At 45.8% G+C, this 23,688-nt stretch overlaps 1 protein-coding gene across 7 annotated transcripts in view; it reads left to right on the top strand.

The window, feature by feature from the left end:
* Positions 1-23,688, top strand: part of LOC117766211 (myosin-10) — a 43,632-nt gene that overhangs the window by 15,954 nt on the left and 3,990 nt on the right. For 2 of the 7 annotated variants that reach the window (XM_034593032.1, XM_034593033.1), the window contains 28 exons: positions 7,288-7,315; positions 9,228-9,330; positions 10,162-10,194; positions 12,445-12,537; positions 13,103-13,166; positions 13,329-13,427; positions 13,887-14,030; positions 14,154-14,249; positions 14,576-14,694; positions 14,782-14,934; positions 15,029-15,202; positions 15,289-15,462; positions 16,758-16,872; positions 17,472-17,534; positions 18,733-18,926; positions 19,062-19,183; positions 19,787-19,856; positions 20,157-20,317; positions 20,410-20,518; positions 20,624-20,755; positions 20,832-21,038; positions 21,147-21,284; positions 21,461-21,584; positions 21,727-21,898; positions 22,666-22,878; positions 22,985-23,129; positions 23,210-23,416; positions 23,531-23,635. In XM_034593032.1, the coding sequence (XP_034448923.1) occupies positions 7,288-7,315; positions 9,228-9,330; positions 10,162-10,194; positions 12,445-12,537; positions 13,103-13,166; positions 13,329-13,427; positions 13,887-14,030; positions 14,154-14,249; positions 14,576-14,694; positions 14,782-14,934; positions 15,029-15,202; positions 15,289-15,462; positions 16,758-16,872; positions 17,472-17,534; positions 18,733-18,926; positions 19,062-19,183; positions 19,787-19,856; positions 20,157-20,317; positions 20,410-20,518; positions 20,624-20,755; positions 20,832-21,038; positions 21,147-21,284; positions 21,461-21,584; positions 21,727-21,898; positions 22,666-22,878; positions 22,985-23,129; positions 23,210-23,416; positions 23,531-23,635 (3,557 nt within the window). The remainder of the gene's footprint in view (positions 1-7,287; positions 7,316-9,227; positions 9,331-10,161; positions 10,195-12,444; positions 12,538-13,102; positions 13,167-13,328; positions 13,428-13,886; positions 14,031-14,153; positions 14,250-14,575; positions 14,695-14,781; positions 14,935-15,028; positions 15,203-15,288; positions 15,463-16,757; positions 16,873-17,471; positions 17,535-18,732; positions 18,927-19,061; positions 19,184-19,786; positions 19,857-20,156; positions 20,318-20,409; positions 20,519-20,623; positions 20,756-20,831; positions 21,039-21,146; positions 21,285-21,460; positions 21,585-21,726; positions 21,899-22,665; positions 22,879-22,984; positions 23,130-23,209; positions 23,417-23,530; positions 23,636-23,688) is intronic. The other 5 variants (XM_034593034.1, XM_034593035.1, XM_034593036.1 and 2 more) reach the window with 5 other exon arrangements.

Here is a 23,688-nt window from a genome sequence, read left to right on the forward strand (position 1 = left end):
TTGGGAAAAGGGAAAGACACCAAACTCCTGTCTGAGTTCTTGGTGCTGAGTGCAGCTCAGACAGTCTAACATGGGCCCTCCAAGCCAAGCTCAGGCCCACAGGACGCAGAGCTCAGAAACTGGATTTAATTCAGAGGAGACTCTAGCCTCCATATGTGATGGCGACAATCTATTCCTGTCCGTGATCTCAGCTGCCAACTGTCGTCACCGTCCCCAAACTGAATCAGAAGCACTGGAACACCCTCAGGAGTTCACTGTGTAAGTATGTCAGCAGGTGACGTGATGTTATTTCTAGCTGGAGAGCTTCTTTCCATCGAGACTCCGATGTGCCACTTTGATCTCCGTCTCTCCGCTATCTCCATGCTCCTCTCTTCTTCCTCTCCTATCTGGCCCCTTCCCACCACACCCCTTCTCTCCACGTCCGGCCCTGCCAAGAGCTGTCCCCTCTCCTGGGAAGTATTCAGGCGTGACACATGCAACAGGGGAACATCCTGTGACTGTCGCTGGGAATTCAGAACAGTCCCCACCCTTTAGTTAATTCGGTGTGAGATGTTCTGCATTAGTTAGCCCTGACGTCACTGGTTTTTGATTGGCACAGAGGGGTCCCGTACTATTAGTGGGTTGATGATGAAACACATGTACGCTTATAACCGTAAAAAGCAGGCATAACCTCCACATAGTGACCCCACCACGCCTGCCCCTCGTTTCCCCTCAGCGTCACCTCTGCTGCGTTGCCAGCCCGCTGAAAACAACGCCTGCTCCACGCCCAAGAGGCCCCGGGGCTGGCAGGGAGGGAAACCAGGGGCATCTGAATTCCAGCGCCCACACACACACACACATATAGAGTGGTACATGCAAATGGCCAGTCAGCTCCGTGGGGCTGTTCCCCCCCCCCCTTCTGTTCCTCGGGCTCATGAATTCCCAATAAATGCCTGACTGGCAGCTGGTGCAGCAGCATTACAGTGAATAATGCAGCTGAGCTGTTTGGTCATTCAGCGGCTGGAAAAGCCATTTGTACAGAATCGGGCCTTGTAGAAACTCAGAGAGCTCGAGCCAAAACTATCTATGATCTAATATCTATAAATGATATTATAAATGGTCCTTCAGCTGCTGACACTCAACAGTTTGGTGAAAATATGGTTTCAGTTTTTGTGATTGTTTCGAGCTCTGCAGGGTCGTGACTGCTGTAATAACAGATGTTTTTATTTTATCTTCCAGTCGTACTTTTAAAACTGTCTCATTCGGCTCAGTTCAAAATGACCAACGTGATTTCATCAAATATCTGGTTCTGTCTGACCAACAGTTTGAAACCCCTAAAAATAATCAATTTACGACACTATAGTGCAGCAGCAGTTTGAATAAGATGACTTTAATATGAAATCCACTTATTGTCGCAGTTTTACTCTTTACCAGCTCAGAGGAGAACTGCAGAAAGCAGAAAGTTTAGGGCCACTGTGATATTATGACTTTATTCTTTAAATGTCAGAATTGTTTTTCTTCAATATCAGGGACCTTTGCAAAGTCTGAAAATGTGACACAGATTTCTATGGTCTCCTGGAAGATGCTCTGAAACCATCAGATCGGTATTTATTTGATTTGAACTTGTAGATCTGCAAATGAAACGCATCCTGTGGAGATTCAGATTCCTCCTTTCCAGCTGCGCAGTAAATTAAGTGAGGTGGTGTTTAGTGTTATTACGCCATCGGAGGATTTATCGCTTCTTAGCGTTCTTTGTTATCACAACTGCTGTCGGAGGAACTAGCGAATTACTCTTCATTATTCTTCAGGCCCTCATCTCAAGTATGTTTAATTTGCGTCTTATCATAATTGTTCGGAAGCTTCAAAGTGACAGTGACACACTGCAGACACCCGCAGACCACGGCACTTCCCAGATCACGCTAAATGTTTGTTACTTCCACTGTCTGGGAATGTGAATGAGCTCTGTCTCGATTGTGTCACACGCACACACACACACACACACACACACACACACACACACACACACACACACACACACACACACACTTACACGCACACACACTTGGAGCTTTGTTCCTCTGGCTTCAAGTGGCTCTGGACTCAGTCCTGCCTCAGTTTTAGACCTTTACGAGGGAGCACGACTTATTTTATATCACCTGCAATCATAATTTTCAACTAGGTAGTTTCGTTCGGGATTTCTTAAAAGTGGTTGTCATGGCGCTAGAATTTTCACTGTTGTTCTTTACGACATCTTTTATGAGGCAAATTGTCAGAGCTTGAGCTGCAGTGTGGAAAAAATGTGTTACATCCAGTTGTAAAGACCTCAACAGGCTTTAAATCAGGTTTTTAAAGCCAATTTCCATTTTTTTTTTCTAGCCGTATGTTCCGACTGCGTGTTTCCCAATCGGAAAGTTTTTTGTTCCTATAATTGGCAGAAAACCTACACGTAAGTAGAAAAGTGTTTAGAGGTCCTCGGAGGGGCTCATTTAAACTTTTCATCCAGTTTATCACAAGTGTGAGACTGAGAGTGAAATGTAACAGCTGGCCGATCCACACGCAGCAGTTGAGTTCCTGGTAAAACGCTCCGTGGGTCAGACTTCGGGTCGAGCTGCAGTGAACCGGAGCCATTTTGCTGAGGACCATTGACAATAAATGGATGTAATTATGATCCTTGCACGGGGAATGGTTTTGAACACCGACGTCTGGTTTCAGATGGAGAATGTTTTTTGGGGGAGGCTGTGGTTCAGAGGCCTCGAACCTTCTCAGTTTGAAAGACCGAATGAGAAATTCTGATCCAAATTGCTGATAATCGTGTGGTGACTGCCAAGAATTTCAAGGACATCCATTTAAATGTTTTAGCTCATACCTACCGTGCATAATTCCAGACCATTCCCCCCCCCCAAAAAAAATATTCCATAGTGCTGTTGCTTGTGGAACATGCAGTTTTGGATGGGTTGCATGTATCGGAGAGGGGTAGTGAGGCTGCACAAGGTGAAACGAGGTCAATAAGATGGAGTTATAGTAACGTTTGGGGCTTTTGTGGAGATGGAGGGAGAGAGGGGGGGGGGGGGGGGGGGGGTGCTCTGGAATGTGAAGAATGAGGGTTTGTTTAATCCTCGTGGGGGATAATTTATTAGCAGTAAAGGGAGCCCTGCTGTGCGAGACAGACCAAAGGAAGGTGAGATCTGTGCATGTTTGTGAGTACTGGCGTTGCACAACCATGTTTTAATTGATGATTCCACAACTTCAGACTATAGCGAAAGCCTGGAAATGAGTGTGAGGTCCGTGGAAAGTATTGTTTTTATAACCGCCTGCTCTCTGTGTAGAGTATAAAGTGATTTACCCTTCAGTGAACTGGAGCATGACACTGCAGTAAAAACTCACAGCTCAGAAATCTGCCTTTTTCCTCTGCCGTCATTTGAATTTCCTATGTAACTGGTGTCCAAACAGTCGGAGTCAGCTGTGGTCGAAACCTAAAAGTGGACGAATTACTCCACCAAGTTAATTCCATCCCATAGTGATGCTACCTAAAGTTGTTGGGGAGGAAATAACTAAGCCCAGTTGATGAGGTGATCAAATTAAAAACATCTGTGGCTGCGGAAAAAGCCAGTTTGTCTCCAGTATTGGTCCCACTCCTCTGTGGTCTGAGTAATTTGGCGTTGCACTATTCACGGGGGGGGAAAAGGGGGAAATGAGAGCAAAGGGAGAGAAAGGGGGCGAACACAAAGCCGGGGAAGATTTAGTGAGAGAGTAATGAGCTACTGGGAAGCAGGAGCACGCTCGGTTCGGCCCGGTCCACCTACGCCGGGCCAGCGCGGCGTCCTGGGTAGATCTGACCCGGCAGTTAGTTGCTGCAGTGATGGAGGAAGCAGCCGCTGCCAAGAGGGCCCAGCGTGGCAGCACGGAGCAGATGGATGCACGCTCTCAAACACTCACACAGCTCGGGTCACGGAATCCAGTTTAAAGAGATTCTGTTTTGAATATTGAAAACAATAAAAACACAAAAGGGGAATAGAAGACAAAAGATAAGATGTGTAATCTATGTAAGATAATTCTCAATTAGTCCAATAACAGAGATATTTGCAGTTTTTTTAGCAGCAGCAAAGTTATATTAAGTAAACATGCCATGTAAATGCAAAGAAATATATTCTGTGTGAAGGGAAAGTCTTGAGTGTGTTACTGAGCCACAGCATTTAGTTGTTGGACATTATTCTGGATCAGCACCATTACGGGCTTCATGGAAGAGGACACCCTTTGGTTTTTGCCGCCGTGGGTCATATCTCCTTTGTTTTGTCCGACCTTTATCATGGGATGAAATCATAAGCGGGAGGCCACATTAAAGGAATGATTGCCTCTCGGGGGAGAGAGCTCAGCGGTTCAGAAGCAGAGGTGATGGGAATTTAAAGAGGAATAGAAGGTTAAATGAGAAGCTTTGAGAGGGCGTCAGAGGTCGAAGCTGCGTAAATAGAAGAAGTGTGATGATGATCTTTTCTTCTCCAGCTCGGATTGAAGGTCACCGGGAAGAAAAGCCAAACTGTGATGATGCTCGTTGCTGTTTGTCCGATAGCAGGATTGTGCAAAAACAATTGGTGGAAGGGTGGGGAACGGGCTGAGGAAGAACCCCGTTAAAATCTGGAATTGAGAATTTCTCCAGAAACAATGCAGAGATGCTAATATCTATGAACAGGCGAAATTTGGTGTGGATCCGTATAATGATCTGGATTTATCTGATCTCAATACATGTGTCAGCAATATGGTGATTTGGGCGTTTGTCCATTTGCAGTATTGCGCAAAAACTGCTTTGCTGATTTTATTGAACTCTTTATTCTTTTTGAGCAGATTCGATGACGGGGCCAGATCCCAGTGTTTGTTAATTTTTGTGAACCCAGTAGCTAAGTATTGCAGAGTCATTTATAGAGTGCTAATATCTAAGAATAGATGATATTGTAAGTACCCCACTGTGACACACGCTCAGCATTTCCTTTGTTCCGCTCCGTTGTTGTGTGCAGAGCCAGAGGTACAAAACATACTTTGAATTCCTCTGCACCAGAGGATTGTTTTCAGGAACAGTTAACTTGTCGTACAGTATTTTAAAAAGCCACCAAAGCACCACTTGGGGTAACAACATGGGAAGTTTGGACTCACTGCAGTTGTGTTCCGTGCTGTGGGTCTAAATGTGCAATACAAAAAACACAGTCACAAACTTTTTCCTCATCTGTCATAGATTGCAATCAGGTGCTAATTTCATTCGCATGAGGTCACACATGCAAACGGCTCCTCTCTGTAATCATGTGGAGCCGAGTTGATGTTCGCTGAGCGTGTGTTTGGTTTTCAGCCTCGTGTCTCGGTCACGCAGCGTCGCGTGCCGCGGCCCAGGCTTCACGTTGTAGGTGCATCTGATAAGCATCAGGTCGATGTGGATGTGGGCTGTGAAACACAGACAGGAAGAGCAATCAAACTCTGACCCGTGTTTCCAAGGGCTACCTCATCATCGGGGGAGATGGCTCTGGTTAAAGTGAGGAGCTCATTCATCATCCGCACCGTTACTGTAACTCTCAAGCGGGCGTTATTCTTTTTTATTTTCGGCTTGTCCGTGCATATTTGCAAACTTTGGGATTTTTGACGGGAAAAAGACTTAAACTTGAAAGAGAAGAGACTGATTCAAGGTTTCTAGACGCACACACACACACACACACACACACACACACACACACACACACACACACACACACACACACACACACACACACACACACGACCAAACCAACTGGTCACCAGCTTTAGTCTGTGAAGGACGACACCTTAAAGATCGTCTGAGCTGCCTGGGAAAACTGACCCACATCAACAAGGTGTGAACAAAAACACAGCTCAACAGAGTGAATGGATCCTGAGACACCACTAAAAGTTTACCTCCACCAACTGGGTTTGTTTGTCAGTTAAATGCCCCAGGAAGGAACACATTACATTTTAAAGTAGATCCATATAAACTGGAGGATCCAGGAATTGTCTGTGGTGCCTTGGTGGAGGTATGCACTCTCTACGCACCCCTCCAGTTTTCATTAGACGTTCTCGTGGCCTTTTCTTGCCCCTGTTACACAAATACAATGGAAGTGGAGCTCACAGGAAACTAGATCGGATCATTTTTAAACATTTGAAAAGATAACATATAGGAAGGGTACCCTGAGGGTGCATACCTCTGCCAAGGCTAACACTCTACACCACAATGTTAATACTCTCCTAAAGTTAATGGGTTCTTTCTTGGTCCGTATCCCAACCTTCAATCACGTTTCAAGAAAATCAGCTCAAGGACAATCCTGTAGATAATTAATATTTGTGTTGACATTTCAGTTTCTACTTGCACCTGAATATTTAGTAAATGGAAACTCAACTAATTAATTCAATTAACTACTAAGTCAATTATTGAAATAGATGAGTTTACAGGAACGGATGGACTGTTGAAATGTGTTAGAAATGGCTAAGCAGTTGAAATAGTTAATCAAATATAATTAACAATTAACAAGATGCACAAATACAAACTTTAAGCCAAACTCAAACCAAAGTATCCAGATATATTATTAATGTTATAAATATAATTTATTTTTGGAAGTAAAACCTGACGTATTAACTGATCTCAGACATGTGACGTGCATGTTGTATATCAGTGGGTATATTCTGCTCTGATTGTAACAGCATGTGAAGGAGTCTGTGGAGTTTCTGCTCATAAACAGGTCAGCTCCCTCTGGGTCCTGGTCTCTGGAGTTCAGAGAGGTCACACACTTCAGTGGGACGTAACGAGTCCCGTCATCTGGACCTTGGTCTGAATTCCACTGTGATGAAAGGTGTTAGAGCTTCAGTTACTGGTCCTGGTGTCAGTTTGTGGACGTTACTCAGCAGCACAGCTTTGCAGGGCAGTGCAGGCTGTTGTCTGTACCTACACACTGGATCCACCCCCTGGACCCAGATCGGCACCAGAATTTAACGGGTTCTTTCCTGTCCCACACCACATCCCTTCAACGAGTTTCGTTTGAATCTGTCCAGTAATTCTTTGTTGTTATCTTGTTTACAAACCAACCAACATATACACAAATTGCAAGCGGTAAAACACGAGATAATGATCATACAGCATGAGCTCATCCAGCAGAGCTCCAGTATTTGTATGTCGATGCAAAAAGATCTGGTTAAGTGGTTTGGGTCCAAGACTTGACCGCATGAGGCCGTCTTTCTAATTACGGTAGTTGGAGTAATTGTTAAAGCCAATGAGGGGATGGAAAGATGCTGACTGTGTTTTCCTGTTTTCTCTCATGACAGATCGTGAGGACCAATCAATCCTTTGCACGTGAGTATTTCAACTCTCTGATGATTCTCCTCCTCCTCCTCCTCCTCCTCCTCCTCCTCCTCCGTCCCCTCGTCTCTTGAGGTCATATCTCACATAGGACACAGGGTTGTTCTGTTCTTTAAGGTGATTCTGCTGATGAAGCAGCTCGATGGCCTGGAAAATGAAACCGTCATAAGATAAAAAATGATACATCTCAGCTCAGTCCAGCTCAAATAAGTGAAGACAAGTTAGTTAAAATAAGTATTACAACCTACTACTGACAACTCTTTAAGGATCATTGCTCCTGGGCTATTTGACTTCCTGGTCACTTTCCGTCTCCCGTCATCTTCCTCTCCTCTCGGCTCCGTTGGCCAGCTCCACTCGTCCTGCTGTGTTTTATTTAAAGGGCTGGTTTCAAATAGCTCTTTGCGGATGCTGGGTTGTGCGGCGGCTCTAACCAACACTGAGGGAGTTAAGAGTGTGGTCTGGTGCCGTGCCTTCGCCCACTATGGCAGCGAGTAATTGAGTGCCACACTCTTTCAGTGCGGCTTGGGTCGAGGCGGCCAATGAACACAGAGGAGCTGTTGCATAATCTGAAAACTACGCCTCCTGTTGGCGGCGGCGGTGAAGCAATTTAAATTGTGACACCCCACTGTTAATTGAGTGGTGGGGTTGGGGAAAAGTGCGTTTATCCAGGTCTGTCCGGTCATAGAATAAAACGCACGAACTTTACAACAACCACTTTTAATCCAATTAAGTTGACACGTGCCTCTAATTGCATAACAGCACTTTAATGAAGATTGTATGCAGTTGTGTGGTTTAGCAGAGATGTGTGCAGAAGGATCTGAGGGTGAAGGACGACAGGCACTTCTCTCATAGGCTCTAATCCCTTTCATCATTACCTAAAAAGAACAATCCTACACTTAACATAAGAAAGTGAGGCAGCGGATACAAGTGTGCACAAAGTGGAGGGTTCTGCCACATGTGACCGCTCCGACCCACATGATCCCCAGCTTGTCTTTAATAGTAAAGAATAAGATGTGAAAAAAACAACATTGAGTGGTTTTACGTTCGAGAAGAATCCTTTCAAAATGAGCCAAACTGGGATGTGTAACGGACTTGACCTATATTGCGAGGCCTGCATCCTGCGTCTGAGGACTCGCCCGTCGCATTCTAGCTAAAACTGCAGTCCTCGGTGCAGTCGAGCTAATTGCCAGCTTGACTAAAGCCACCGGCATGCAGCTGGATGCAGTGTTTGCGGGGGCCTCAGTTTGTCGTTGGCCCCGGTTCTCCGGGCTCTGGGAGCCTGACTGTGGGAGCTGTGGACGGCCCTGCCTGATCACAGCTATCATTAGAGTTGGGGCCCCCACAACGCGAGAGACTGGAAACTTTTGGAGACGGGCCCAGCAAACCACAGGGTTCTCCAGTAAAAACCAACTGACAGAGAGGACTGGATGGATTTAGAAAGCAGCAACAACACGTCGCCCGATGATCGTCCGCTCTCTCAGCCTTTGCTTTTCCCTTTTTCTCACTGTTTGAGTCTTTCCTTGGGAATCATCCAATCTCTGCTGACCACCAAAATGATAAATAAAAGCTTTTTAGGTTAAGCTTTGACTGTATTTTGTCTAGATTCCTGAATTGCGGACAACTTTCACAGACGTCACAATGAATAATGATAATAATATTTACTTTATGGTCTCTTACAAAAATGTTTCTTTGACAGGGCCCCAAAATAAATCGATAATGCACATTTGAAATATGCACCCACACACAAACAAGTAAAAGTTGGTAATTCAAGATTGCACACAAAAGGCTGTTGTAATTACTATGTTCGTAATGATGTGTTTCTTTTCTCTCACTCCTCCTTCATTCACTCTCACTCTATTTGTCTGTGTATGTGTAAATCCACTCTGTTTATCTCCTTGGTTCTCAGAGGTGAATCAGGCGCTGGCAAGACGGAGAACACGAAGAAGGTTATCCAGTACCTGGCCCACGTTGCCTCCTCACACAAAGGACGCAAAGACCACAACATTCCTGTGAGAGACAATATTTTCCCTTCCCAACCTCCTCTCCTCTCCTCTCCTCTCCTCTCCTCTCCTCTCCTCTCCTCTCCTCTCCTCTCCTCCCCTCTCCTCTCCTCTCCTCTCTCCTCTCCTCTCCTCTCCTCTCCTCTCCTCTCCCCTCTCCTTTCCTCTCCTCTCCTCTCCTCTCCTCTTCTCTCCTCTCCTCTCCTCTCCTCTTGTACATCATAATTCTGATATAAATTAATAGTTTATTCACTTTCTGGCAGAGAGCTGGTTGCACACTCTCGTCTGACCATTAAATGTTATAGATCTATACGGTCGGCGCAAAGACAGGAAACGATCTGTCCCTGTCTGTCAGTAAGAGAATCCACCTACAGCCTGATGACAGTTGATCATCTATGGAGAGTAATGGGCTGGATTATTTCTTAATCTAGGTTTGGCTCCTTTTAAACAAACACAATATGAAGTGTTTAATAATTAGCTAGTCCAGCTGTGTCCCCGTATGTCCCCGGTCTTTATGCTAAGCTAAGCAGCTGCTGGCTGTAGCTTCATGTTTAACGTGCAAACATCGATCTTCTCATCTAACTTTCTGCCAGAAAGTAAAAAACAAGTGTTTTCCCACAAAGTGTCAAACCATCCCTTTAATGATTGTGTCATGTATTAAAGTACAGTTAATAGAAGTTAACTCTGCTCCTGCCTCATGTCGTCCTGTGCCTCCCTGCGAGCGTGCAGCCGCTGAACTGGGCAAACTGTAACTGTACTGGTGTCTCTGTTTCCTGTGGCTTGTGTCTGACACGAGCGCCCTCAGGATTTTAACACTTGCATTTGTTTATCCATAACCAGCAGCCCGAATCTCCCAAAGCATTCAAGCTACAGGCAAGTGTATCTCCCACTTTTTTTACAACAACAAAAAGATTGTGTGGTTCTTGTTGGTGTTTGTGTGTACGTGCATGTCCTCTCTCTCGATTGTGAATCTAAGCTTCTTTCTTTTTGAGGTGTTTGTTTGTGCCGCCTCAGTCTTCTCAGGTGATTGTGTGAAGCCTGGTGAATCTTCACTTTAACCAGAAGGCTGATGATAATACAACTTGAGATGAGTCAGTCAAATACAAGTCAAGCCACAGCCAAACCAAACCTCTCTCCTCAAGCTTCGTCTTTACCTTTTAGACGAAGTGAAATACTGCAAACGTAGGCGTCAAAGTTAATGAAAGATGGTAGAATTTGATCAATTGTTTCATATATTTAATGCATGTTTTCCATCCGTGATGTTCTCTACATGCATGTGTGTAGTTTTAAGCATTTAGAGTAATAATTTAATAGTTCATGTGTAGCTTCGGCTCATTCTATGGCTTCGGCTGTGGAATTATTACCCCAGTAACCAAATGTGCTTTTGATTCATATGTGGCTTTTGTAGCCGAGACAGTAATCAGACGCAGAGGTTTTCTCTGCAGATGTTACGGCCTAACGTCAGATTTCAATCCGTGATGTTTTAGACCCAGAAGTAACACGAATGAAACTCTGCTGACAAACTACTGAATCCGCTTCAAACTCATCCCCAGCGAAAACTTGACATTTTCTGGCTCACCTCTTTTCAACTTGATTTATCTGGTGGCTGCTTTTTTTTCTTCTTTCTCCCCTAAAGCAATACCTGATGTTTCTATGTCCCCTGTGAAATCTAATAACTATGGAATCAGAGGGAGTCCCGTAACCTTTGAGCACACACACAGTCTGGGTTAATGCCCGTCTAATATGATGTGTTTCAGTAGCCGTGAGTTAGAGGCTGTAAGTCGGCGCCTCGGTGCTCCCGGGCCGGAGAACGCCATCCGCGCTGACCTCCTTAATGCTGCGTTCCCTCTGTGTTGCATTACGACTGCCTCTGGGCACAGGCCAGAGGAATGTAAAACCCCGGGAAGATTGGAAAGGGGGTTTAAGGGGGGGGGGGGGGGGGGGGGGGGGGGGGGGATGAAGTAGTTGAAGAGGAGGAAAAGCAGACCAGACTTTCATATTCCTGTCAGGAAGAAAGATAGAGAGCCTTTTTAATCATGTAGTTATGCAGGTATGTGTGCACTGGCTCCCGTGTTGGTCCATGTCAGTCAGGAGCTGAGAGATTTGGGGGGGGAAAATGTGGGGGAGGATACAGTGGGTAAAACACATGGGTTTTACTGGAGCTTCATTTTGGTCGTAAAACACAGAGCAGACAGGCACTCGAACCTTGAACTGCTGCTTATACAAAGGTGCTTAGTTCCACATCTGGCCAGAGATTTTATTTTCGAGCTCCAGCAGAGTTCAGTGGCCGTTGTCAGAGGGACCTCGTTTCCTTCTCGTACCAGTGGGTTGAGTTGTTGCTCTCACACAGGACAAACATTAAGTATCGTCTCTTTTCCCCTCAGTTTCTTTTTCCCTGTCTTTCTGTGTAACGGCACATGTAAGTCAGGCTTTAGGTATTTCTGGCAGCGAGTCGGAGCTCAGGTGAAACCTACTCTGCTCCCCCTGGACAGTCCAGATGAACATCTTGGAGTCAGTTCAGTGTGGCTGGTGTTACTCGACGAGTAAGGGGCTATTTCTGTCCCCGTCCGTCCTCCGGAGAGAGACGAGATTGTCATGTGAAGGGGGAATTAGCGGTTTCAGGGGCCATAGGGAATGTCCCAACTGCCTATTAAGCCAGGTTTTTTGAGATCTGGGAGGAAGCCATCATCCGAATAACCATCCCGGTGGTGAAGTCTTTGAATCGGCAGCGTCTATCATCACGCGATAGGAATGTGCAGGGCCGGAAGAATGCTCTCACTCATCCACCCAAGCTGACCGCTCGCTCGTGGGCCTGTGCTGGAACACACTCACACAGGACGACGTCACGCGGTTCGGTTTGTCTTTGCCCCTGAAACTTGTCGAGCTCCCTCGGCAGAAATCACATCGTGCTGCCGTTGACTAAAGTGAAGCCAACGGAGCCATGATAATTTGCCCAGTGTCTGAAATATCGGTTTAGCATGTTGACATTTTCCTGCTCTGTTGCAAAGACAGAAAAATAGTGATAGATAGTGAAGGGGGGGGGAAAGATCTGACGCGTGGGGGAGAGGTATTTGATATGTTGGACAGCTTGTTGGATTCTGACCCGTCTGTCTTTCCTCACAGGGCGAGTTGGAACGCCAGCTCCTGCAAGCCAACCCCATCCTCGAGTCGTTCGGCAACGCCAAGACGGTGAAGAACGACAACTCGTCTCGCTTCGTGAGTTTTTACGGCTCCTGTTTAAAGAATCATCCACATTAAATATCACTGCACAAATATGAACAGTGAAATTTGTCTCCAGAAAGTCAAATAAACATATTTTTGTCATGTCGTGACGAGTCAAAGAAATCACAGCAAATTCTGAGTGTAAGCGCTTAAAAATGTTTATGCTGTGACTAAGTAAATAATGCGGCCAAGAATAACCACAGTGGCCGTGGTGCTCCATCCTCATGAATCATCGGCTGGCGCACATGAGAAGCTGTGAAGACACATTCACACGCACACGCACACACACACACACACACACACACACACACACACACACACACACACACACAAACACACGTCTGAGTGTCAGGAAACCACAGACGTGCCTGACATTCTCCCTGACCCCGTTAACCTTGCTTTTCCTAATATAGACATGTTATTCTTCAGCGCCTTTCTGTCATCTGCCACGAAACCACACACATCATAGGCTTCATATTGAACATGTGTTTTTTTTTTCAATAAGCTCAACGGCTGATTTCTTTTACATAAAGTTTGCATCTTTTGTTTTTCTTTGCAGGGGAAGTTCATCAGAGTCAACTTCGACGTCACAGGCTACATTGTCGGAGCCAATATTGAAACTTGTATCCTCCTCACTGTGACTCATGAATTGTTTGCTTTATGAGATTTGGCTCAATTTCGGCCAACACAGCAGAAATATAACAAAAAATACCGCAGTGATATTCTCATTGCTTGATTTTAATGTCGTGGTTTTGCGGTGAAGACCCTTAACCTTTTGCTCTCAGACCTTCTGGAGAAGTCGAGGGCCATCAGACAGGCCAAAGATGAGAGGACCTTTCACATCTTCTACCGCCTACTGGCAGGAGCTGGGGAGCATCTTCGCAGTGAGTGTCTCACATAAACAGAACAATGAGAGCGAGGACAGCGAGGCTTCATGTTTGCTTCGGGCTCGGAACAGAACTAAGTCTGGTTTGAATTAGCACCGGTGAAACAAGTCTGTGTCTCTCGTTAACTTTTAATTGAGCTCGTTGCGTAGTTTCACAGACGATGAATTGGACGGAATGTTTCTCCGATGAACTAGTGGACTTAAAGGGTCACGTGATCTTATTGTACTTTTGAGGCAGCACAGTATATCCACCAGAAAAACATAAAACAAAGAACTAGAGGAAAAGAGGATATAGATAAAAATTACTGATCTGGATCAGCACCAAAATGTTATCGCTTCTTCTTCCCACCAAATGTTGTGGTATTCCTTTCAGAGGTTTTTGCGTAATCCTGCAATCAAACATTTTTGAATTCGCAGTTTCACTAATTGAACATCTTGGTTTTCTCTCCTCCTCCAGCGGACCTGCTCCTCGAAGGCTTCAACGACTACCGTTTCCTGTCGAACGGTAACATTCCCATCCCGGGTCAACAGGACAAGGACAACTTCCAGGAGACCATGGACGCCATGCACATCATGAGCTTCAACCACGAAGAGATTGTCTGTGAGTAGCAGTTCCAGATGTACATTCATTCGTCACTCTCCGTGGATTCCTTTCCTCAATTACCCTGCCATTACCTGCTTCACCCCCCCAGGGATGAATAACCTGTGATCTCCTCCCTGGCAGGTATGTTGAAGGTGGTCTCTGCGGTGCTGCAGTTTGGCAACATTATCTTTAAAAAGGAGAGAAACACCGATCAGGCCTCGATGCCCGAGAACACAGGTACACATCCGACGTCCGGTCCACATGCAGCACACACACACACCCCTGAAGATAAATGTGTGTCTCCTGGTGAAGGAATGTTTGTGATGTCTGGATCATGTCAGCACCATCAGATGTTCCTGCAGTCTGGACTTCACTGTCGACACATACCGTTCAGTTTCTAAGAGAAGAAAATGAGATTAAATATATGATAATGTCAGTTTTCTCAAGGCTGCTGTCTTGGGCCACGTGTAAACTAGTCTTCACTTAAAGGAAGCTCCTGTATACTCATAGATCCTATTTATAATACAGTCATGTGCTTGCTTCCTGCTCCCTCACTCCTCCAGCCGCACAGAAGCTCTGCCACCTCCTTGGAATGAACATCATGGAGTTCACCAGAGCCATCCTCACCCCGAGGATCAAAGTGGGACGAGACTACGTGCAGAAGGCCCAGACCAAAGAGCAGGTAAGGCGCCGCCGAGCTCTACGAACAACGGGAACATCATCATTTAATGTCCGCAAAAAAATCGTACGTCTGTGTTGTTTTCTTCAGGCGGACTTTGCTATTGAGGCCCTGGCCAAGGCGACGTACGAGCGGCTGTTCCGATGGCTGGTTCACCGCATCAACAAGGCCCTGGACAGGACCAAGCGCCAGGGGGCGTCCTTCATTGGCATCCTGGACATAGCTGGCTTCGAGATCTTTGAGGTGCTTCAACAAAACAATTTCATTTCCACAAACCACCAGTCGTCCTGGATTACAGACATGTCACCATAACTAAATATCTTCCCTTCTGCTCCAGCTGAACTCGTTCGAGCAGCTCTGCATCAACTACACCAACGAGAAGCTGCAGCAGCTCTTCAACCACACCATGTTCATCCTGGAGCAGGAGGAGTACCAGAGGGAGGGCATCGAGTGGAGCTTCATCGACTTCGGCCTCGACCTGCAGCCCTGCATCGACCTCATCGAGAGGCCGGTCAGTGTTTCTCTGCCTGTCTGTGTGTGTCTGTGTGTGTGTGTCAGCTTACGAATGTTTGTACTGAACTGAATGTGTGTCCTCAGAACAACCCCCCTGGTATCCTCGCCCTGCTGGATGAGGAGTGCTGGTTTCCCAAGGCCACCGACAAGACCTTTATTGACAAGGTGCTGCAGGAGCAGGGCACGCACACCAAGTTCCAGAGGCCGCGGCAGCTCAAGGACAAAGCGGACTTCTGCGTCATTCACTACGCGGGGAAGGTACGTACTCTTTAGAGCTCTAAAAATAAAAGACCTTAATTCACATCTGCTTTATAGCCTCAGATTTATCGATTTTCTGTGTTTTTCCTTATGTAACAACTCTATTTCTGGGATGTTTTGTAGACTCTCTCTCGTAGACACAGACTTATCTCCTCCCAAAAAGCCCAGTTAACCAGGTCATTGCCTGAAAACAATAGAACAGTTGTCGTTCGGCTTCTGCAGGAAACACATCTGGTTCACATCGGTGTGAGATGGAGTTTGGTGCCTGGTGGTTACATAACGGGAGGTTTTCAACTCTCACCTTCTCTGTGGCGGTCGGCCATCTGCGAGGAGAAAACGATACTTTACTACATTCCAGGGAAGACGCTCGTCAATCGTAGCTGAAAATCTGATACAGCCCCATTGAGTGAGGGTTTATTTAGATTTACCTGTCTCAGTTTCCTCTGGTGCACATGTACGCTGTGTATGAGAATCAGCCAGCCGCGGATAAATATCTGTCCAGGAACTGAGCCCTGTCGTGGCAAACAGGTGAAAACCACAGACTCAGCCAAATATTAAGGATCCAGTATTCACTCCTGCAGCCAAGATTCAAATTGAACCTCATCAAATAAATCCTGCATGACATGAGAAGAGGAGAATAAGTACAAACACAGTGAGTTTGCTTTCCCCGGACTCTGATGAAATCCATATGGAGATCTCACATTCCTCAGCTCAGGTTTGCCGGCCGTGACAATTACTTGTTATGTTCTGCTCTAATCCAACACTCTTCATCGTGCGGTCGGACGTTTGAAAAAACACACGCACGTCAAAATTATCATCGTGTTACACACACTAATCCCATCAACGCACTGTGGTCCGGAGAGACCCGACCGTGCTGCCAGTCGAGTGTAATGCACAAATAACACGTCTTTCGTCCAAAGAAACCAACGGGGGTTCAGGATTCCGTTTGTGTGGTTGTTCGACTGTAGAGTCACATCTGGTGCTAAAACAACGGCCGAGTGGTATTTGGAAACACGAGACTGTCAGTTAAGACATGTGACACAGACTGTTACAGACAGGTGGAGCAACAGACCGGCGACTGAATGCTCATCCTCCAAAAGTGCATTTTAAAAGCGTTTTAAGTCCATTAATAAAGTCTGAGTTGTTTGGTTCTTTATGCGTCTGCGACAAAAAGTGTCCGGAGTCGTTATGTTTTCAGGTTGTTCTTCCGTATTTTCATAATTTGACATTTGTTGTGATAATGTTTTATTGCACAAATGCTAAGACAACACTGAGGACTTGCTGTTTTCCCTCAGGTGGACTACAAGGCGGATGAGTGGCTCATGAAGAACATGGATCCCCTCAACGACAACGTGGCCACGCTGCTGCACCAGTCGACCGACAAGTTTGTGGCCGAGCTCTGGAAAGACGGTGAGTGTCTTTGCAATCTGCTTCCTGTTCAGGACATTTTAAGGAGAAATCCGTCTTTCCTCTTCCACAGTAATTTGCTTTACTGTTTTCTCATATGTGGGATTAAACGTAACCAGTGAAAACATCCATGTAAAGCGAGGTTCACCACAGAGCTGGACTCTCTCCTCTCTGAGCTCAGTGACGGACTCATTGCTTATCCTGAATAAGCACCGTTAATATTTCATTCAGAGGAGAACCGTGGCTTTAATAATGTTAATGTTTCCCTAATAAATAATGGAATGTGTAAATGTCAAACTTTCTGAACTCGTCTTTTCCTCTACTCTAACTTTAAATGATAAGGTTTTAATAATATGCATGTTCTGAAGTGTTGCTGTGGATAAACTGACCTTTACTCTTCAGTCCTCTTTTTTTTTTAACAGCTAATCAATGCTTGTATAAATCTGTGGACGTATGAGTGATGGCTGTACAGTGTGTGTGAGTGTGTGTGAGTGTGTGTGTGTGTGTGTGCGTGTGTGTGTGCGTGTGTGTGTGTGTGCGTGTGTGTGAGTTCTCTTCCTCTCTCACTCTCCTGTCTTCTTCCTGTGTCTGTCTTGCTGTAGACATTCAGACGTTTCAGAGAGCGTCTTTCTATGACAATGTGTCTGGGCTCCATGAAGCTCCAGGTGAACGATAGTGACACTTAAACCTTCATGTGGCGACTGGCTTCTCTTCATCGTCTCCACTGGAGCCCGCGGTGGTTCCCCCCCCCCCCCCCCCCGGTCTTGTCACGGCTGCCCTGTGCATCCCTGTAAAATGTCCCCTCTGGCTTTGCATGGCTGCACCACTGCTGTATTTTAAAAACCTTGCCATCAATGCTCGTGGCTCATTGCCTCTATAATTAGTCAAACAGCTGTTGCCTAAAGAATCACCCAGGTAAAGAATTTCTTTGCATAATAATGCCAAAAATAAATATAATGCAATTCTTGAGGGACAACCAGTGAGCTCTGGTCAGAGGTGACCTGCTGGTGCTGTAAGGTAGCAGGTTAGGTAGGACAGAGATAAAGAATATAGAAGGGGTGTGATGTCGGTGATCTTGCATCGGCCTGATTTGGTGATGCACGATGCTCAGAGGTGTCACCGCACCTAAGAACTGTGAATGATGCAGAGATCAGTCCGGTGACTCCACTGATGCAGTTGTAGTTAAAGATATCTCAGTGACTCTACAACAGGCTCAACCAGAGCATGTCGGAGCTGACAGCAAGTGGAAAGAATTAGATATGAGGAAGGATCAGTGGATCATCACATAGTTCTGGCGTCTACATGCACGGAAAGAGTGGAGAATAGAAACCTGAATAACAGGAATACAATGTGTTTTTAAACTTCTGGTATTCAAAGGCGTTAACAGAAAATGACCTCAGGGTTGTTTCCTGGATTTAAGCAATTGTTATGTTACTGAAGTAAACAGCAATTAAATGTTAAATATGAAAACTTATACAGACTTAAAGATATAGACTTCTAAATTCAGTATCATGTTTAAGTTCGAGGTTAAAGGTTTATTTAAATACTTTTGTGAAATAAGTCACGTAGCTTTGCAGAGTGACAGTTCAAACTGGTCACAAATGAATTGTTCCTCCTTTGTTTCTGTATTTTTAAATCTTTAGGTCGCTCGTTCATGTCCCAGCTGGTGTGACTCCATTGTCTGTCTTCATGCTTTATCACAAACACAGAAAAGAGCAAAACCTGCTCAGTTAAAACATCAACATTTATTTAATTGGCTTTCAGTAAAAACCAGCATGAGTAAAGTCACATGAGGATCCTCGTATTGTTGACCCCTCCATTAATATAATTCCCTCTTCCCTTGGTTTCTTCCCTCTGCCCCAGTTGACCGGATCGTGGGTCTGGACCAGGTCTCAGGAATGAACGAGACGGCGTTCGGGGCCGCGTACAAGACCAAGAAGGGCATGTTCCGCACGGTGGGCCAGCTGTACAAGGAGCAGCTGTCCAAGCTCATGGCCACGCTGAGGAACACCAACCCCAACTTTGTCCGCTGCATCATCCCCAACCACGAGAAAAGAGTCAGTCTCCAGATTAACATTTACTATCATCGCGTGTTATGTAGAGTAAAGAATTATTTGGATATTGGTGAGATGCTTTTATTTGTACGTGTATGTAGTGACCACTTCCTCCTCCTCCTCCTCCTCCTCCCACAGGCTGGTAAACTGGACCCTCACCTGGTTCTGGACCAGCTGAGGTGTAACGGTGTGCTGGAGGGAATCCGTATCTGCAGACAGGGCTTCCCCAACCGCATCGTCTTCCAGGAGTTCAGACAGAGGTAAAGTTCCAACTTCAACCTGAAGCATATAACTTCACTCCTTCTATATAAAACACCACAATATAGTATATCTGATCAATTAGCAGTATTTTATTGCCTTGTCACACATACCTGGTTTTGCAGAATGTCACTCAGGAGCCTAGCAGGACACTTTTTGTTCAGGGTTTAACGTTTGCAGGACTCGAATGCAGATTATGGATTTAGCAGGAAGTGCAGCAGAGAAAAAATGTTTGATTAAATATGCAGACAGTCACTGGACGGCAGGAAGGAAAGTTCAAGATCCAAAACTCCAAGAGGCAAAAGTAGGCTAACGACGGTGAGCAAAGCTGAAACTAGGAGCACAGAACAGGAACAGACGATTAAACACAGAACACACACAAAAAACACAAATATACAAAAGCTCAGTTTAAAAAAAGACTGATCTGCTGCTTCCTGATGTTCTTCCATCTTTGTGAAATTTGTTCTCTAAAGTCTCTCTGTATATTTCAAGAGATTCCCTTTTTTCACCTAGAGTTTGTTCACTGTTAGTTTTTATAGTTTTGGAGCTACAATAGTCTAGTATAGTGACTGTTTCTGTCCATGACCTCTTTGTTATTCGTCCAGGTATGAGATCCTCACTCCTAACGCCATTCCCAAAGGCTTCATGGATGGAAAGCAGGCCTGCGAGAGAATGGTAAGGATCTCACTTACTTCACTTAACTTATCTTTGTTTTATTAAGAAGGAAGTTAGACGATCAATATGATTATCATTGGGAAATAGAGTCTGAATAAGGAACAAGGAATCACTTTGTTATTAAACCCTAAAAAGACTTTATACTGAATACTTCCAAATCATTATCCAGACCCGCGCCTCATTTCAATTGTTGATAGATGGGACATAGGGGTAGGTGTTGTGTAGCAGTAGAGAAGACGATTTATAACTTTAAATAAGAAATCTATTCTCCCTCTATCTCTATCTCTCTGTCTTTGGTAGATTCGAGCTCTGGAGCTGGACAGCAACTTGTTCCGTATCGGCCAGAGTAAGATCTTCTTCCGGGCCGGAGTCCTGGCTCATCTGGAGGAAGAGAGGGACCTGAAGATCACCGACATCATCATTTACTTCCAGTCTGTCTGCCGAGGATATCTGGCGCGAAAGTAAGTGTTTGAGAGCTCCTTCACCCCCTCAGAGTCATTTCTGCATATCGATTATATATATTTTACTTTGGTCTCTTCCTTTCTCGTCTCAGGGCTTTTGCTAAAAAGCAGCAGCAGCTCAGCGCTCTGAAAGTTCTCCAAAGAAACTGCGCCGCCTACTTAAAGCTGCGTCACTGGCAGTGGTGGAGACTCTTCACCAAGGTGTGTGCTCGTGTGTGTGTGTACATGTTGTTGCCCGGGCCACCTGCCACGGCCGCGAGGATGTGTGTCGTCCTCTGAAGCTTCTCTGATCATGTGCACATGCAGGTGAAGCCTCTGCTGCAGGTGACCAGGCAGGAGGAGGAGATGCAGGCTAAGGACGAGGAGCTGGTCAAAGTGAAGGAGAAGCAGACCAAGGTGGAGGGAGAGCTGGTGGAGATGGAGAGGAAACACCAGCAGGTCGGTTATACAAACCTTATTCTTTAGTGCTTCTCCATTGGGGTTAGCTGAAGGCACTAACGTTATTTATGTGCAGACAATAGAGGAGAAGAACATCCTGGCGGAGCAGCTGCAGGCGGAGACGGAGCTGTTTGCAGAGGCCGAGGAGATGAGAGCTCGTCTGGCGTCCAAAAAGCAAGAGCTGGAGGAGATCCTCCACGACCTGGAGTCCAGGCTGGAGGAAGAAGAGGAGAGGACCCAGGGCATGCAGGGCGAGAAGAAGAAGATGCAGTCCCACATTCAGGTGTGAAATTACTCAAGCAACATCTAAGCACTGGTTACTAAGATGCTTTTTTACTGTTGGTTCCTATTTGAAATGACACAAATCTGTTTGCTTATTGTGTTTGCTCAGGACCTGGAAGAACAGTTGGATGAGGAGGAGGGCGCCAGACAGAAGCTGCAGCTGGAGAAAGTGACGGCTGAGGCCAAGATGAAGAAATATGATGAAGACATTTTGCTGCTGGAGGACCAGAACTCCAAGTTTCAGAAGGTGAGAGAGAGGAGAGAGGACTCGGAAGGGAGACGGCTCAGGGTTTGGAATGGAAAGGAGAATTGTGAATGGTGGTTTTAAAAAGGAGATGGAGGATCTCACAGGCCCTCAGGAGCTTTTCTGCACAGTAAGTCTTAGCTGCAACTTTCCTCTGTGTCATTATCTCCCCGGTGTAGGAGAAGAAGTTGACGGAGGATCGAATCAATGAGATGACCTCACTGCTAGCTGAAGAGGAGGAGAAGGCCAAGAACCTGAGCAAGATCAAGAACAAGCAGGAGATGATGATGGTCGACCTAGAGGGTAAAAGATTAACGTCAAATACAGAGCGCTTTGATCAATAAAGTGCCATAATTAACTTATATTTATAATTCATCTATGATTGAAGATCTTTCTTTGAGTTTTATTAAACCAGTAACTCTTTGTCTTATCCACGTCAAATCAGAGAGGCTGAAGAAGGAGGAGAAGACCCGTCAGGAGCTGGAGAAGGCGAAGAGGAAGCTGGATGGGGAGACGTCCGACTTCCAGGACCAGATATCCGAGCTTCAGACTCAGACAGAGGAGCTGAAGGCACAACTGGGCAAGAAGGAGGACGAGCAGCAGACGATGCAGTCTAGGTAGGAGATACAGGGACCACCACGCAGGGGAGAATGGAAACAAACTATTCAGCACTAGAGAGAGAGTTCGTACCTCCACCAAGGTCCAGCAGTCCCCATATTATATCTACTAGATCTACGCCAAACTGCACGCTCTCATAAATATCGGTCCCCTAAATATGCCAACATTTTAAGGGTTCTTTCCTTCCACCAGGTTTCATAAGAATCCGTCCAGTAGTTTTTGTGTAATCTTGCTAAATAACAAACAAACAAACACAGACAACATCACCTCTTCCAAAGTAAGAAGTGAAAACGTAGTTCTCCAACATAACTGACTAAATATGGGTTTTCATTTTGAGTCACTGAGACGCTGCTTCGTGATGTGAATCACTTTGAGGTAAGTGCGACATGACAGAGCAGAATAATCATCACAACAACTTCCAGAGCTGCAGTGAAACATTCACGCTATTTATACGCAGCATTTGAATCGGACTGACAGAGACACGAATATACAGCAGTGATTTTATCATCTTGTAAAAATAGCTTGTGGCTGTTGTTTCCGTTTGTGACATGATGTATTTATTCATTGATTGTCACTGCAGTGGAATGTGTAGTGAGGTGTTTGTCAATGACTGGAAGCATCAGCAGCTTTATCGATGTGTCTGGCGCCACCTAGTGGATACTTTACACATCTGAAGGGTTCACTCTTGAATTTATGTGGTTCATTAATTCTCACAGATTAAAAATAACACAATTATTGCATCTTCAATGTTCTCCGTGTTTATCAGGACTGAGGACGAGGTCAGCCACAAGAACAACGCCCTGAAGCAGGTGAGGGAGCAGCAGGCCCAGCTGTCCGAGCTGCAGGAGGACCTCGAGTCGGAGAAACAGGCGAGGAGCAAGGCGGAGAAACTCAAGAGGGACTTGAGTGAGGAGCTGGAGGCCCTGAAAACTGAGCTAGAAGACACCCTTGATACAACAGCTGCCCAGCAGGAGCTCAGGTACTGTGCTGCTTTTTAATCTCACTAATTATACATTTACATCACAGACAGTATTTCTACAAGCAACAGGAAAGAAAAGGCTTTTCCGTGTCTGTGTTCTCTGTAGGACCAAACGTGAACAGGAGGTTGCCGAGCTGAAGAAGGCCATCGATGAGGAGACCAAAAACCACGAGGCCCAGATCCAGGAGATGCGACAGAGGCACGGCTCGACTTTGGAAGAGCTGTCCGAGCAGCTGGAACAGGCCAAGAGGGTAACGACTCTTTCCACTAGCAGATCTTCAAATCCACCAAAGAGAAAGGGACATCACTGTTTGCTGTTGGTTGTTTCTAGTTCAAGGCCAACCTGGAGAAGACCAAGCAGAGCCAGGAGACTGCCAACAAGGAGCTGGTCAGCGAGGTCAAGGGCCTGCAGCAGGCGAAGACGGAGTCCGAACACAAGAGGAAGAAGCTGGAGGCTCAGCTGCAGGAGTTCATGGCCAGAGCCACCGAGGGGGAGAGAGCCAAGGGAGAGTTGGCTGAACGCTCACACAAGCTGCAGGTGAGATTTAATCTTCCTTAATTTGCACTTTCTGTGTTGACAATCCTTTTTAGCTACAGTGCTTCAGACATATTTAACTCACACTGATAACTTGGCTTGTACCTCTGGATACAGACGGAGTTAGACAACGTGTCGTCCATTCTGGAGGATTCAGAGAGGAAGGGGATCAAGATGACCAAAGACGTCTCTGGACTGGAGAGTCAGCTGCAGGACACACAGGTGATCATCATCCTCTCTTAACATTTAACTTCAGGCAGATTTAATTCATGCTT

Source organism: Hippoglossus hippoglossus, chromosome 8, assembly GCF_009819705.1.
Source record: "Hippoglossus hippoglossus isolate fHipHip1 chromosome 8, fHipHip1.pri, whole genome shotgun sequence".
Taxonomy (NCBI): Eukaryota; Metazoa; Chordata; class Actinopteri; order Pleuronectiformes; family Pleuronectidae; genus Hippoglossus; species Hippoglossus hippoglossus.